The 15573-nt window shown below is 43.5% G+C and overlaps 1 protein-coding gene across 3 annotated transcripts in view; it reads right to left on the bottom strand.

Moving 5' to 3' along the window:
• LOC111967831 (LLGL scribble cell polarity complex component 2) overlaps positions 1–15573 on the bottom strand; it is a 29434-nt gene that overhangs the window by 3849 nt on the left and 10012 nt on the right. For all 3 annotated transcript variants that reach the window (XM_023993234.3, XM_023993232.3, XM_023993233.3), the window contains 17 exon segments: positions 3791–3938; positions 4087–4234; positions 4364–4560; positions 4698–4793; positions 5409–5513; positions 5725–5878; positions 6052–6119; positions 10218–10429; positions 10512–10666; positions 10806–10860; positions 11003–11135; positions 11211–11373; positions 11545–11703; positions 11967–12082; positions 13074–13155; positions 13802–13899; positions 14042–14151. In XM_023993234.3, coding sequence (XP_023849002.1) covers positions 3791–3938; positions 4087–4234; positions 4364–4560; positions 4698–4793; positions 5409–5513; positions 5725–5878; positions 6052–6119; positions 10218–10429; positions 10512–10666; positions 10806–10860; positions 11003–11135; positions 11211–11373; positions 11545–11703; positions 11967–12082; positions 13074–13155; positions 13802–13899; positions 14042–14116 — 2164 coding nt within the window. In that variant the 5' untranslated portion in view covers positions 14117–14151.

Consider the following 15573-nt stretch of genomic DNA (forward strand, 5'->3'; position numbering starts at 1 on the left):
CATTGTCTGTGTGTGTTGTGACAGCTCCAAATTTAAGTCTGAACCGCCTCAGTGAGTCTCGATGCTGCGCTTCCCTTTTAACTCCCAATTAAATAGCTAGCATCAGCTGTGGAAAAACAGCGATGCGAGAGAGGAATGTTTCAAACCCTCAGCTCTGAAGCTTGTTCATACAGTGCTTTCAGAAAGTATTCACACCCATTCACTTTTTCAACATGTTGTGTTACAAAGTGGGATTAAAATGGATGTAATTATAATTCTGTTAACGGTCTACACAAAATATTCTGTCATAGTGGAATAATAWTTTTTTACTAAGGTTAGCTTTCATTTCTCATAAAAGCCATCTTAATTAGATAAGAATTCAACCCTGAGTCAATACATGTTAGAATCACCTTTGGCAGCAAWTACAYCGGTGAGTCTTTCTAGGTAAGTCTAAGAGCTTTCCACACCTGGATTGTGCAACATCTACCCATTATTCTTTTCAAAATTCTTCAAGCTCTGTCAAATTGGTTGTTGATCATTGCTAGACAATTTCCAGGTCTTGCCATAGATTTTCAAGCAGTCAATGCTAACTTGGGTACTCAGGAACATTCACTGTCTTTTTGGTAAGCAACTCCAGTGTAGATTTTGCCTTGTGTTTTAGGTTAATGTCCTGCAGAAAGGTGAATTCATCTCCCAGTGTCTAGTGGAAAGCAGACAACCAGGTATTCCTCTAGGATTTTGCATGTGCTTAGCTCCATTCAGTTTATTTTTGATCATGAAAACTCCTCAGTCCTAAACAATTACAAGAATACCCATAACATGAAGCAGCCACAACTATGCTTTAAAATATGGAGAGTGGTATGCAGCAATAGGGATGAATATTTTATAAGTTTCAATACAGGAAATAATTCATATTTATCCAGAGTCCCAGGAAATACAGCGGAAATTGGAAGTGCKCATTTAAAGCGTTTAAACCCAAGATATGGTTACTGTGCCAGGGTTCTCCCAAAARAAGATTGGTGTTGCACCACAACGTTGGCTTGGCTGCGCCCCTTTGTAAAGATTTCACAGTAAATGAAACTGATACTTAGTAATGAATAACTTTGATAGACTATGACATTCTTGTGAATTCCGAAACAGGCTGATCATAAATTCAGAGCGTTATGTTCCTCAATGAATTCAGAGCATTTTTCATTTTAGTCATTTAGCAGACGCRCTTATCCAGYGCGAATTTGCTGAAGGATTTTTCATCTAGCCGGCTTGGGGTTTCGAGCCAGCGACCTTTCGGTTACTGGCCCAATGCTCTTAACCGCTAGGCTACCTGCCGCCACATCGCGACACAGAGCGCACCCAGAGTAGGTTACAGCGTTCATACAYATTTTGTAACGGCAGTCTAACAAAAGTAAAAATGACCAAAGTTGCCTAGCTTGTTAGATAACCTCCAAAGAATGACAATATCTCCTACTTGGCTAAATCAAGTTGATGATTATACATATATCAGATCAACTCATGAATAATGGGGAGAAGAGAGGACATTCCTTAAATATCAAGGTAACAGCTAAAAAAAATAAGAAACATCCATATGTACTCTTCTACCGTTTGTTGATCACACATTCTCTACAGAAGCTCTCACATGGGCAGCAATACGAGACAGCGCAGAAGRGGGGGAAAAGTTATAGCATTATTTTGACATGCATAGGTGAGATGTGCTTTGATAATGCAACCTATGGAATACAGAATAAAGTAAGGAATTTTCATGCGAAACAGGAGTCAGGATTCAGTGGGATTGGGACTATAGGAAAATAGCCTAGGCTCGTGAGTCGAMAGATAAATAACACTTGATTTAGGCTACAGTATCGCATGCTAAATGTTTCTGATCGGTGATAGATGAGCAAACYAATGAATTAGCTACCACTTCTACTTGTCTGCCGGAGATCAATTAACTAAATACACTAAATAACCAAAAGTATGTGAACCACAGCTCCAATATTTTCACCATTCAGTTTATCATAACTAAGGTGAGTTTTCTTCCCTTTCRTCTCACTCCGCTGCCACCCGCCTACACCACGGTGTTCTCAACACCAGTTTCAGTCAATATAGTCTACGGTTTTCTAGAAATCTATGGTAAAATCCCTCAGTGGTTTCCTTCCTCTACCGTAACTGAGTTAGGAAGGACGCCTGTATCTTTGTAGTGACTGTGTTTTGATACAAAGTGTATCAAAATGTATATTAAAAACTTCACCATCAAAGGGATATTCATTGTCTGCTTTTTATTATTTTAACCCCTCTACCAATAGGTGCCCTTCTTTGCAAGGCATTGGAAATCCTCCCTGGTCTATGTGGTTGAATCTGTGTTTGAAATTCAGTGCTCGAATGAGGGACCTTACAGATAGATAGCACAGAGATGAGATAGTGATTCAGAAATCATGTTAACCACTGAGTCCATGCAAGGGGTTGAATACTTGACTCAAGACATTCCAGCTTTTCATTTTTTATTAATTTGTAAGCATTTCGAAAAACATAATTCCACTGACATTACGGGGTAGTGTGTGTAAATTCACGCTGTAAGACAACAATGTGGTAAAATACAAGGGGTGTAAATACTTAAGGCACTGTACCTTTGTTTTGAACTCAAGTGCACTACAGCCGTGTCTGAACAAAAGCTACAACGCCACCAACATTCCTAAACGGATTGGAATGACAGGAAAATCTCAGTTGATCTGTTGTTCTACACTTGAGTTCTACTGTTGGATCGGATTGACTCAGACTCAACTGTCAACTTAACATACAGTATTTCATTTATTTTCATTGTGATCTACCACYTWTTTGTTTGGTTACTAAYAGTTGTTGGGGAATAATARATTGTGAATCCTAATAATTTGTATTGRTGTGGGGAACAAGTGTTTATGGGTTTTCTGAATGGGACTGGTTTTACACACCGCTRGTTGATGAACATTGAGATACTGAGGTCAAATAGGTTCACTTGAAATATTTTTAAGCCAGAGGTTTCCTGAGGAACCTAAGTTATAATTATTTTGTGACTGATAGTTTGTGCGATCATATATTTTTTTGGGATAATACAAAATAACTTTTTGTTTTGGAGTTATTTCTTTCAATGTTATGGGTTTCTGAAAAGTTTCTATTCCACGACTGACTTTTTCATGAGTCCTTCGTATTGGTCTATACTTGACAGAAATGAGACRGAATCACAAACAGAAAYGAGAAATCAAACATTTCTCTGCTGGCACGATCTACCTGGCACCCCCTAACTAAAACCAGTGGTGTAAAGTAAGTAAAAATACTTTGAGGTACTACTTTTGTAGTTTTTGGGGGTCTGTGTACTTTKCTATTTAAATTTGACAACTTTTACTCCACTACATTKAAAAYGAAAATWCATTTTTACTCCATAMATTTTCCCTGACACCCAAAAGTACTCATTACATTTCGAATGCTTAGCAGGACAAGAAAACAGTCCAATTCAAGCACTTACCAAGTGAACATCCCTGGCCATCTACTGCCTCTGATCTGGCATTTGTAAATGATATGAGTGTTTGAATATCCCTGGCTATACGTAAAATAAAAACAAGAAAATGATGCCGTCTGGTTTGCTTAATAAAGAATTTAAACTTATTTTGATACTTAGGTATATTTCAGCAATTACATTTACTTTGGATAATTAAGTAGATTTAAAACCAAAAAGTCTCAGACTTTTCCTCAAGTAGCATTTTACTGGGTGACTTTCAAGTGAAAGTGGGTACCACTGACTAAAACTAACCTCAAGAGTCAAGTCAAAACCATTAGTGTGACTTACTGTCTGAAAGGAAGGTATCAGCGAAGTATAGCGTGCGCACGAGGCCGGTGAAGGAGTCGTCAGGGGACCGAGGCTCTATTTTTCTCTGGACGGGCGCCAACTCCATCTCAGCTAGCTCCGCCTCTAGKCGAGCATTGGCCTGCTGCAACTAGAGACAGAAGCCCGTTTTAGATACACTGGGTTGGTGATGAATGCAGAAGCAGACCGCACAAAAAAATTGTGATCTTAAGAACTTTCTATTAAGATTTATGCAGTAAATTTTTGGGGCCCAAGAATACATTTTTGTAGTTGTTTACCTTAGCTGCGTTGTTGACATGGTGTTTGCGTAGGGACACTCGGCTGCGCCTTATCCTTCTGAAGGACTGGCGGAGAGACTTCTTAATGCTCTTCACTCTGGACAGAGGACCTTCCATAGCCAGCTGGTCACTGGGGTTCAGAGTACACCTACAGGAGAGTGACAGGAAAGGGTTAACACACACGTCTATATACGATCTCCATTACCTTCCGTTATTTTGAAGTCATACAGGCAGAAACATGCAAACACTCAACACGCCCCCCCCCCCACACACTTACCTGACGAGAACGTTGTTTTTCTGCTGGTAGTCGTAGAGTCCGAAGCCGTGGCTGGTCCCGAATGTTACTAGTTTCCACTCAGAGTGCAGGGTGAGGGCAGTGACCACGGCCGGAGGCTGGCACTGGACCAGGGCAAAGGGCTGGAAACCTGGGGGGAACGTCACCGGCTCCTCCCTCACCTCCAGACGCGTGTGGCCCTGACATGGAGAGACTGTTACAGAAAAGTATCGATCACCCTTTTCTTTATGCTAACCGAAATCCAATTAAATCAAAATTGCACTGCAGTTTTTAAACACACACTCCTAATGTAATTTTTTTGTTTGTTGTCGTTTACCTTCCAGCGGAAGCCCTCCTGTCCCTGAAGCAGGTCTGCTACGGTGGCCTCCACAGTCTGTTCTGCTGCCTCATCATTCAGCTCTAACACCAGGATCTATGGAGGGGAGAGGTGAGGGACGGACAGACCGTAACATCACATGTAATGTTTTGGACCAACAGGCAGTCTTATCGGACACTTATATGAACCACTCAGACATTCACATCTCTTAGTGGGTGTGTGTGTGTGTGTGTGGGGGGGGGGGGGACCTCTGTAGCTCAGCATGGCACTTACAATGCCAGAATAGTGGGTTTGATTCTTGTGTGTGTAATATATGTGCCAGCCAACTAAATCAGACCACCCTCATTAATAACAGATGATAATATAAAGAGGGGAATAAGAGTTCCCGGTGATGATCCGGGGCTCTATAAAGAATGAGATCACTTTAAATTTCCACACATTCTGATTAAAGGAGGTGGCTTATTCATCACACTACATTATATAATGACTAGAGAGCTATGCAGCCATGACCTGGTATGGAAAATGTGTCGTTCACTGAATGTGTGACCGTCCGTGACCCAAATACACTCAGGAAATGAACGTGCCAAAGAACGTAAAATTAAGACAAAAAGACTGGATTTATACCAGTAATGTCCAAAAATGTCAGACACGGCAGTTAGGCTAACTGGCCACCAGAGGGGGTAGTGGTTGGTTTTCCCCTGGTAAACTCACCTGTCCAGCAGTGCCAGCTACAGTCAGGTAGCCGCTGTATTTACACAGGTGGATTTTCTGAATGCCGAGACGAGGGTCGTCACTGTACGGGTCAAAACAACCCACCTGGAGGGAAGAAGAGGATGGGGACACGTTTCATAGCCGATTCACACACTGAGACAGTGTATCTATTCTGATTCACTAGACACATTCTCTAACAAAACACACCTACACCTTGTCTACAGGGACTCCACTATACCTTTGTGCTCTCTGTATGTGATTATGCACACAACCGAATGGTGGAAACGCTTTACATGTTACTTATACAGATACACACCTTTCTGAAAGGTGGCCACTCTCCCTCTGTGCCCTGGTTCAGGTTGTCATTGGGGTCTGAGTCAGTGAGGAACACCCCTGCTGTGCTCAGCTTGTACATGGGGTACAGACACACCCCCGACGCGTCCCAGAAACGCACCGTACCGTCCTCGTGCCTGTGAGAGGAGAAGACATTTGTGAGGATCAACAAATCAGAGGAACAAAAACATGACTGACTCTTTGAAACCCTGTTCGCAGTCCCCATACAGCAACATTAAAATGTAGATCATAACTTGGATTGAAATGAGGACTCTGAATAGAAATGAACGAGCTGTGAATGTCTACCGACCCTGTGAGCAGTAAGTCTCTCTGAGGGGGGTCTGGGGCCAGGTTCTGTCCTCCTGTCATAGGCCACGGCTGGACGGAGGGAGAGATGAAAAAAAAAAAAAAAAAAAAAGGATGAAAGCAAGAGAAAGAATTTAAGTCAATTCAATTTGTGCTCTATCAATTCAAGTTTCCAATTACCAGAATGTATTTTCACATGCACAGTGAAATGCCTTTCTTGCAAGCGCTTTCCCAACAATYCAGTAATCAATATCAGTAGAACTAGAAAATAAAGTTAAAATATACATATATATAAAAAAATTGAAATAGAAAGAAGAACACGAAGTAAGCTAGCTATATACAGGGTCAGTGCCAATACCATATTTACAATGTGCAGGGATACTGGAGTGGTTATATACAGTACCAGTCAAAAGTTTGGAAACCTACTCATTCCATAATAGTGAAGACATCAAAACTATGAAATAACACATATGGAATCATGTAATAACCAGCTTCATGAGGTAGTCATCTGGAATACATTTAAATGAACAGGTGTGCTGTGTTAAAAGTTAATTTGGGGAATTTCTTTCCTTCTTTGAAACTCTACGGGATCGGTGCCCCCCCCCACGGTTGAGCTAACGTTGGCTAATGTGATTAGCATGAAGTTGTATGTAACAAAAAAGTAATAATAATCGCAGGATAAAATTCTTAAATTCTTGTTAATCTAACTGCACTGTCCAATTTACAATAGCTWTTACAGTGAAAGAATACCATGCTATTGTTTGAGAGTGCACAGTTTTGAACATGAAACGTTATTAATAAAAAAAWTATGCACATTTGAGCAGTCTTYATACATTTTGAACAGATATGCAATGGTTCATTGAATCAGTCTAGAACTTTGAAAATTCGCTGCTGCCATCTAGTGGCCAAAATCTAAATTGCGCCTGGGCTGGAATATAAACTCAGAAAAAAAGAAATTCACTGTCAACGGATGTACCGATCCTGTGCAGGTGTTGTTACACATGGTCTGCCACTGCGAGGACGATCCGCTGTCCGTCCAGTCTCCCTGTCTTAGGCGTCTCACAGTACGGACATTGAAATGTATTGACCTGGCCACATCTGCATTCCTCATGCCTCCTTGCAGCATGCCTAGGGCACGTTCACGCAGATGAGCAGGGACCCTGGGCATCTTTCATTTGGGTTTTTTCAGAGTCAGAAGATGGCCTCTAGTGTCCTAAGTTTTCATAAGCGTGACCTTAATTGCCTACCGTCTGTAAGCTGTTACTGTCTTAACGACCGTTCCACAGGTGCATGTTCATTAATTGTTTATGGTTCATTGAACAAGCATGGGAAACAGTATTTAAACCCTTTACAAATGAAGATCTGTGAAGTTATTTGGATTTTTATGAATTATCTTTGAAAGACAGGGTCCTGAAAAAGGGATGTTTCTTTTTTTGCTGAGTTTACATTATAGCCTTTTTTAGATACCAAAAATAAAAATAAATCACGTTTTTCTTTMTATTATCTTTTAGTGGATCTAATGTGTTATATTCTCCTACATTAATTTCACATTCCCACAAACTTCAAAGTGTTTCCTTTCAAATGGTATCAAGAATATGCATAACCTTGCTTCAGGTCCTGAGCTACAYGCAGTTAGATTTGAGTATGTCATTTTAGGAGAAAATTGAAAAAAGGGTCCGATCCTTAAGAGGTAAATGCATTTGCGCCAATCAGTTGTGTTGTGACAAGGTAGGGGTGGTATACGGAAGATAGCCCTATTGACTTGCCTAGTTAAATAAAGTAAAAAATAAATAAATMATAATACAATTTGGTAAAAGACGAAGTCCAGATTATGGCAACAGCTCAAATAAGCAAAGCTAAACAGTCCATCATTACTTTAAGACATGAAGGTCAATCAATCCAGAAAATGTCAAGAACTTTGAAAGTTTCTTCAAGTGCAGTCACAAAAAGCCATCAAGCGCTGTGGATGAAACTGGCTCTCATGAGGACGCCACAGGAAAGGAAGACCCAGTTACCTCTGCTGCAGAAATTCCAGCCCAAATAAATGCTTCACAGTTCAAGTAACAGAAATCAACATACATTTTTCAGGAGACTGTGTGAATCAGGCCATCATGGTCAAATTGCTGCATATAAACCACTACTAAAGGACACCAAAAGAAGAAGAGACTTGCTTGGGCCAAAAAACATGAGCAATGGACATTAGACCAGTGGAATTCTGTCTTTTGGTCTATATGTGAGATTCTTGGTTCCAACCGCCGTGTCTTTGTTCAGGTGCAGAGTAGGTGAACGGATGATCTCCATATGGGTGGTTCCCACCGTGAAGCATGGCGGTGGGGGTGTGATGGTGCGTCGCTGGTGACACGGTCTGTGATTTATTTAGAATTCAAGGCCACTAAACCAGCATGGCTATCACAGCATTCTGCAGCGTTACGTCATCCCATCTGTTTTGCACTTAGTGGGACTATCATTTGTTTTTAAACAGGACAATGACCCAACACACCTCCAGGCTGTGTAAGGGCTATTTGACCAAGAAGGCGTGATGGAATGCTGCGTCAGATGACCTGGCCACCACATCACCCGACCTCAACCCAATTGAGATGTTTTGGGATGAGTTGGAACTGCAGAGTGAAGGAAAAGCAGCCAACAAGTGCTCAGCATATGTGGGAACTCCTTCAAGACCACTGGAAAAGCATTTCAGGTGGAGCTGGTTGCGAGAATGCCAAGAGTGAGCAAAGTTGTGATCACAGCAAAGGGTGGCTACTTTGAAGAATCTAAAATACTTTTTTGGTGCTACATGATTCGATATGTGTTATTTCATTGAGTTGATGTCTTCACTATTATTCTACAATGTAGAAAACAGTAGGACCACACAGAAAAAAAACACAGAAAAATGAGTAGGTGTGTCTAAACTTTTAAATGGTACTGTATGTATAGGGGTTAGGTGACTAGGCATCAGGATATACAATATCATTAACAGTGTGGTGGCAGTGTATGATGATGATTGTATGTGAGTGTGTGTAGAGTCAGTATGAATGTGTGTGAGCAAATTAAGTGTGMGGCTGGAGTCGAACAATTTTCCGGTCCTTCCCTTCACGCCACTTGATAGAGGTATTGGACGGCAGGGAACTTGGTCCCAGTGATGTACTGGTCTGTCCGTACCACCCTGTGACTGAGGGCAGTGTAGTTGTCATACCAAGCAGTGATGCAGCCAGTCAAGATGCTCTCAATGTATAACGTTTTGAGGATTTGAGGGATGTTGCGCCTTCTTCACGACTGTGTGCGGACCATTTTAAGTCCTTAGTGATTTGGACACAGAGGAACTTGAAGCTCTAGACCCGCTCCACTGCAGCCCTGTCGTCCTAATGACGTCGCTCCACTGCAGCTCCTTGGTCTTGACATTGAGGGAGGGGTTGTTGTCCTGGCACTGACGTCGGTGGTATTATTTGGCCCCCAAAGTTTTCGGTGGGGGGTGGGAGGATTTGCATTGGACTGTAAAAACACCAGGAAATCAGCTCCAAGTGACTTCAATTTAAGAAATCTGTTCCCAAGTATTCCCATGCATAATAGAAAGACGTAATCATATACAAATGTTAGAAAAGTTTTAAAGTATTATGATTCAGGGAAACATCTCTGTTTGGGCTTCTTGTGGTTAATTTGCAGTCCACAAATAATTTGTGATTGCGTTCCGGCCCCACACGACCAAACGCTCAAGAAGAAATTGGCCCGCGGCTGAATATAGTTGAAAGTCCCTGCTATAGGCTGTCTCGTCGCCGTCGGTGATCAGGCCTACCACCGCCGTGTCGTCAGCAAACTTAATTGTACTGGCGTCTTGCGTGGCCACAGTCGTGGGTGAACAGGGATTACAGAAGGGGAATAAGCATGCACCCCTGACTGGCCCCCGTGTTGAGGGTCAGCGTGGCAGAGGTGATGTTGCCTACCCTCACCACCTGGGGGCGGCCCATCAGGAAGTCCAGGATACAGTTGCAGAGGAAGGTGTTCAGTCCCAGGGTTCTAAGCTTGGTGACGAGCTTCGAGGGAACAATGGTGTTGAACGCTGAGCTGCAGTCAATGAACAGCATTCTTACATAGGTATTCCTGGGTGAAGGCAGTGTGGAGTGAAATCTTGTGTGTGGTGCAGGAACTTGCTTGGGTAGTGTGTGTGTCACCAACCTTCTTAGAGTAGTGTGTGTTCTGCAGTGCTCCGGCAGACAGGACCCTCTCCCACAGCTTCAGGGGTATAGCAGAGACATGGTGGGAGCAGGTGATGGCAGAGCAGTGGAGAGGCACCAGGTATGGAGTCTGGATGACTGGCCACCCTTCAGTCTGAAGATCTATCACTACCAACTCCTCTTCTACTAAGACCACCAACGCACTGGGTTCGCCTGTACAGAGGGAGAGGGGTTAGCCTGTGTGTGTGTGTGTTTCTGAACCTGTGTGTGCACGCGTATCCCCCTGCCTTTCTACCTGTATGGTCTGGTCCGTCTCTGATGACAAAGAAGTCGATGATTCTGGAGGTGAAGTCCAGAGCCACGTGTGTTTTACTGTGGATCACACTGATACAGTGTCTGTCGCCGTAGCTGGCCCGGGGCATGCCGCCACTGAGGAACAGGAACGGAGGCCTGGATATAGACATAAAGGAGAACCAGGTTAGAAGACAATTACAGATGGATTCATGTGTAAGAATGGAGGATGTGAAATATGAATTGACAGAGCAGGCAGAGCGAGAGTGAGGGAGGAGAAAGAGAGAGACTCACTCACCCCTGTTCTGTCGGCAGCTGGATGATTTTAGAGATGGCCTTACAGGGGAAGTGGCCTACACAAAGGAGAGAGACAAATCAATTTATCAAATCATCAATTAACCTATTCATCATTCAATCAATAACAACATCCTTGTTGCTGTGTTTTGTCAGCTTCCACAGAGAGGAACGTGCTGTTGACTTTTTGGGGGTCCTCACCATACGGTACTTCAGACTTCTCCTGCTCGCTCTGTGGGTCATCCCCAGCCACCTTCCAGCGGCAGTAGCTGCCGTCGCTATGGGAACTGAGAACATGGCCACCGTCCTCCGTCCACCACACGCTCTCCAGTTGCTACGGACGCAAACAGGGAGTCAAGATCAGAGCTCTTAACATCCAGACACCAACACAGACACACACATTGTATACCTGTGTAGCGGGGATGTGTTTGACGGCTGATTGGCTGTCCAGGTCCCAGATGACCATGAGGCCTCGTCCGTAGCCAATCAGAACCTGGCGTGGGTTGACGGGATTCTCCTGTAAGGACTCGACATGCTCCAGGCTCCTACGACCTCCGTAATCCTCTGGTACACTACGGAATGAGGGGGTTCCGTTTTAGCACAATTATCCATCAAATACGTTTGTGACGTGTGTGGGAAGCATTTAAAACATGAATCAATAGTTGTTTCCGTCTGTTTAGGATACCAATATTTCCAATTTAGTGACTCAATGAAAAGGAAGTGTGTGTGGTGTGTGTTAGTACCCGTTGGTGACTTTCTCCAGGCTGATGTTCCTCTCCTCTAGTTCTCTGAAGCCTGGTACCTTCACTACAAACACGTGTCCTCCCTCTGTTCCTAGCAACAACAGGTCCCCAGAAGAGTGGGCTAGCACCGCTGTTACACGAGTTACACTGGGGGGAGCACTGATGGAGGGAACGAGAGAAAGATGGGATGAAGTTAAACAGGTTGAATGTGGCAGACAGAAAAACCCTATTTAAGGTGCATACGTGTTCGCCACTGAAGTGTGCATGTCACCATAGAAATAGAATCTCATTCTAGTTCTGTGCATGTCTCACAGTGGGTGCTCTTACCGGGGCAATCCAATGAGTGCTAGTGTGTGAAGAAAATAAAAAAGCTTGAGAGGGGTAGGAGAGAAGTTGTGGGGTGGTGGTGGTGTGTCTCTCACCCCGGGGGTCCAGTGAGTGTGAAGCGTCCTATCTCCAGCAGCTCAGAGACACCATGGTGAGCTCTGAGGGTCCACATATGGAGACTGTTGTCATCCAACAGAGTCACCAGCTCCACCTGTTCAATAGAGAGCAACTAGAGATGTTAAAAAGGACGTTAGGAACACGTTATGAGGACGTTAGGAACACGTTGACTGTCAGGAGGACGTTTTGGGGCTGTTAGCCACAGCTTTACTACAAACATTTCCAGCAATGATTAGATCCACATATTGGATTCTAGGGCTAMGCGGTATAKTGTATTTTATGATATCGCGGTATTGATGCACGGACCGGTTTGGGTTTTTAATGTTACTTTCTATAACATTATTTGAATGTTCGGTTTGTTAAATGTGATACGCTGTGTGTAACGTCCATTTTATAGTTTAASTTGCTACTTGAGTCATCCCTCTCCACGACGCTTTCCACACAGAACTAGGCCCGTCCCGTCACRCAAGACACTTGCATTCAGTCTGCATGGTTAATACAGAACATGCAACAATGTTGATAACAATGCTATGTTCACTTTGCTTTTTAATATAAATCCACTAACATTCCAGAATTACACCATTAGCTTGTGTTTCTTACATCMGCAAAAGGCTAGTTTGTCTTAGCAAGGGGGCCTAAATCCTGTTAGCTGCTAATTCTAATTGTTAGTTAGCAAATAAATGTACTTAGTCGGAGCAAACGTAGCTAGTTATAGTGCTGTTTTTCTACATAACCTGGTTCAAGTATTCATGACATTACCCTGAGGAKGGCACAGTGATGCCGAAACAGTGGTAAATACCCAATAAATTACTGGGAGTTTATATATGGAGTGTGCGACTTTATTTTGATAGTTTATACGCCATTAGTCAGCACCACACAAACTATTTTTCTGGGTGTGTGCCAGCTCATGTTTCTTAATTATTCAAAAACATAAAATAGTAATTTGTATTATTATTATTTTTAACTGTAATATGATATTTTGGTCATATCGCCCAGCCCGATTGGATTTAAGATCATTTCAGTAGCAGGTGTGAATGGAGCATGTGATAAGGTGCTGCCAACGTGTGTGTTGAGCAGCCACTCACCTGGTGTGGCAGGAAGTGGACCTGTGTGACGGCAGCGTTCTCATCGTGTAGACCCATGAACTCTACACCTGGGCCACCGTAACTGACCACAGGTTAAAGAACACACACACAGCATGGCACACCAACACACAGTGTACACACATGCGCAGCAAACACAGACACACACAAAGCATGATGTGTACACACAGGCCCCCCCCCCCAACGCATTCATAGACACAGGTTCTTATTTTTCTACTGTACTGAAACGGTCCACATGCATCTATAGAAAGAAGAGATTTTCTGTTGTCTTTCTTGGTGTCTTATCTGGCTGCCCTGCCCTTGGCTAATAATACATTCATTCATAGAATTTGTGTTATCAAAAGAACAATTTCCCCTATTGTGTGAATTAATTATAATGACAGAGAGAGACAAGGGTTATCATAGTGACTGGGAGTGAATGGTGGGAGTGTACTGACTGGTTCCACACTGTCAATGAGTACGATTGTGTAAGATGAATCAAACACACACACTACGACAGAGATAGACACACAGCAACTGTGCCTGTCTGGTAGTCAGAGTTGAGCAACAACCTGCGAATATAAAAATGACTCTACATGTACCCACACACTAACCACAGACAGCTATAGCAGAGGGGAGACTGAGACAAACTGGTTCAAACGTGTGAACACTTAAATCCTGCACTCCTACACAACCAGACAGACCTCTCCCGTGTCTATTGAAGAGGATACAGTTTGATGGCTCCGGAACGTGTGCCGATGGCCAGGAGCTGTAGACTGGGGCTGAAGCCCAGAGCACTGGGTTGGTGAGGAAAACCATGCTCCACTGTCTGGGTGGGTGAGAGAGCGAGAGAATTATGGAAACTGGCAAGACAAATTCCCGGATAATTGTCTGGAATTGGGATCATAGCCTTCCTGTCAAGACTAGAGATCAAAGCCTTGTCAGATCAGACTGACTGTCACTGGTCTTACCTTGTTGAACCCGTAGAGCTCCTGTTTGATCCGCTCTCTCTGGGACTCTTGGCCATGTCTCCTAAACCTCTTCATCCTCTCAGGAGCACACAGGCCCAACTGCTACACCTCTACAGAGAGAGACAGTGGGAGAGAGGAGATTCATGAAGGGGGGGAAAGTGCAATAGCCTAATAGGACGACAGGCATTCACAAGTTTCCACTCTCTTCCTCTCTCAGTCACTCGACTATCTGAAGAACGTGGGCGTGGAGATGGTGAAGAGATGGAGAAAACTTCCTGGAGCACAACAAAAAGGAGGAAWAGAGAGTGAAGAGACAGAGCAGGAAACTAAACCAGGGCTCCAGGAAAAACTCAGCTCAGATGGTGTGTGTTGGCCACTGACAGAGACGGGCAGATGAGAGAAAGGAATTCCATGGGAGGAGCATGGCCTACTCTTCGCTTTCTTGTTTATGGTCAACACACACTGCCTGAGGGGGCGAGGCTCATCTCAGACAAGAGCTAGGGGTTGGTCACTGGAGGCTCAACTAGAGACCATTGTTCTACTACTACACACTGATGGAAACACCTGTCACACCTGCCATTAACAAATAGGCCCTTCAGAGAGAAAGAGGAAAGGTGAGAGAAAGAACTAGTGTCTGCTTTTCATTCTTTCCTTTATCAATAACGTTTGCGTGACGTTTAGGGCATAACGAACCATGACCCGATCACACCCTTTTAAAAACAACTCTCCTCTCTTTTCCAGACAATTTAAAACCCCTGGACTCCGACTTACATTTCACTAAGAGGAAMGAAGAGTACTGGATAGCTTTCTCTTAATCTCTACACATACCAACACATTCCCTAAGCCCACTCCATGAAGGAGAGGTTAAAGCCACAGGTTGGTTAGACCATAAATGTCAGTGGTCTAACATGCTGACCAGAKCGCTCACGCGTGTTGGTTTTTGTCCACCCACACGCAATCAGGACACGCAGGTTGAAAAATCTAAACTAACTCTGAAACAACTATATTAATTTGGGGATATGTCGAAAAGCTTTAAACATGTTTGGCAATTTAGCTAGCTAGCTTGCTGTTGCTTGCTAATTTGTCCTGGGATATAAACATTGGGTTGTTATTTTACCTGAAATGCACAAGGTCCTCTACTCCGACAATTATTCCAGATAAAAGGGTAAACCGAGTAAGTCTCCAGCTCTCCTCCTCCAGGCTTCTTCTTCAGACTTAATATGGCGGATGGCAACCAACTTTAAGGTGCATTACCACCACCAACTGGAGTGTGGACCGCAGTTCATATTTGGGTACATGCTCCTAAAAACCAACGAGGAGATGGGAGAGGGACTTGCAGTGCATCAAGCGTCACAAATAGAACCATGTTCAATTTTAGACCCTGACTACACAGCCACGCGCGAGCGGTGTGGGTGCAATGATTGAATAACATGTATGTGCACATTTATTTTGCGACGCAGGCGTTGAGGTCAGCATATAAGCCTCAGTCTACTCTGACTGAACTCAACCTCAAAGCTGTGTCTCCCTAAGTG

Source organism: Salvelinus sp. IW2-2015, linkage group LG8 (assembly GCF_002910315.2).
Source record: "Salvelinus sp. IW2-2015 linkage group LG8, ASM291031v2, whole genome shotgun sequence".
In the NCBI taxonomy this organism is placed as follows: Eukaryota; Metazoa; Chordata; class Actinopteri; order Salmoniformes; family Salmonidae; genus Salvelinus; species Salvelinus sp. IW2-2015.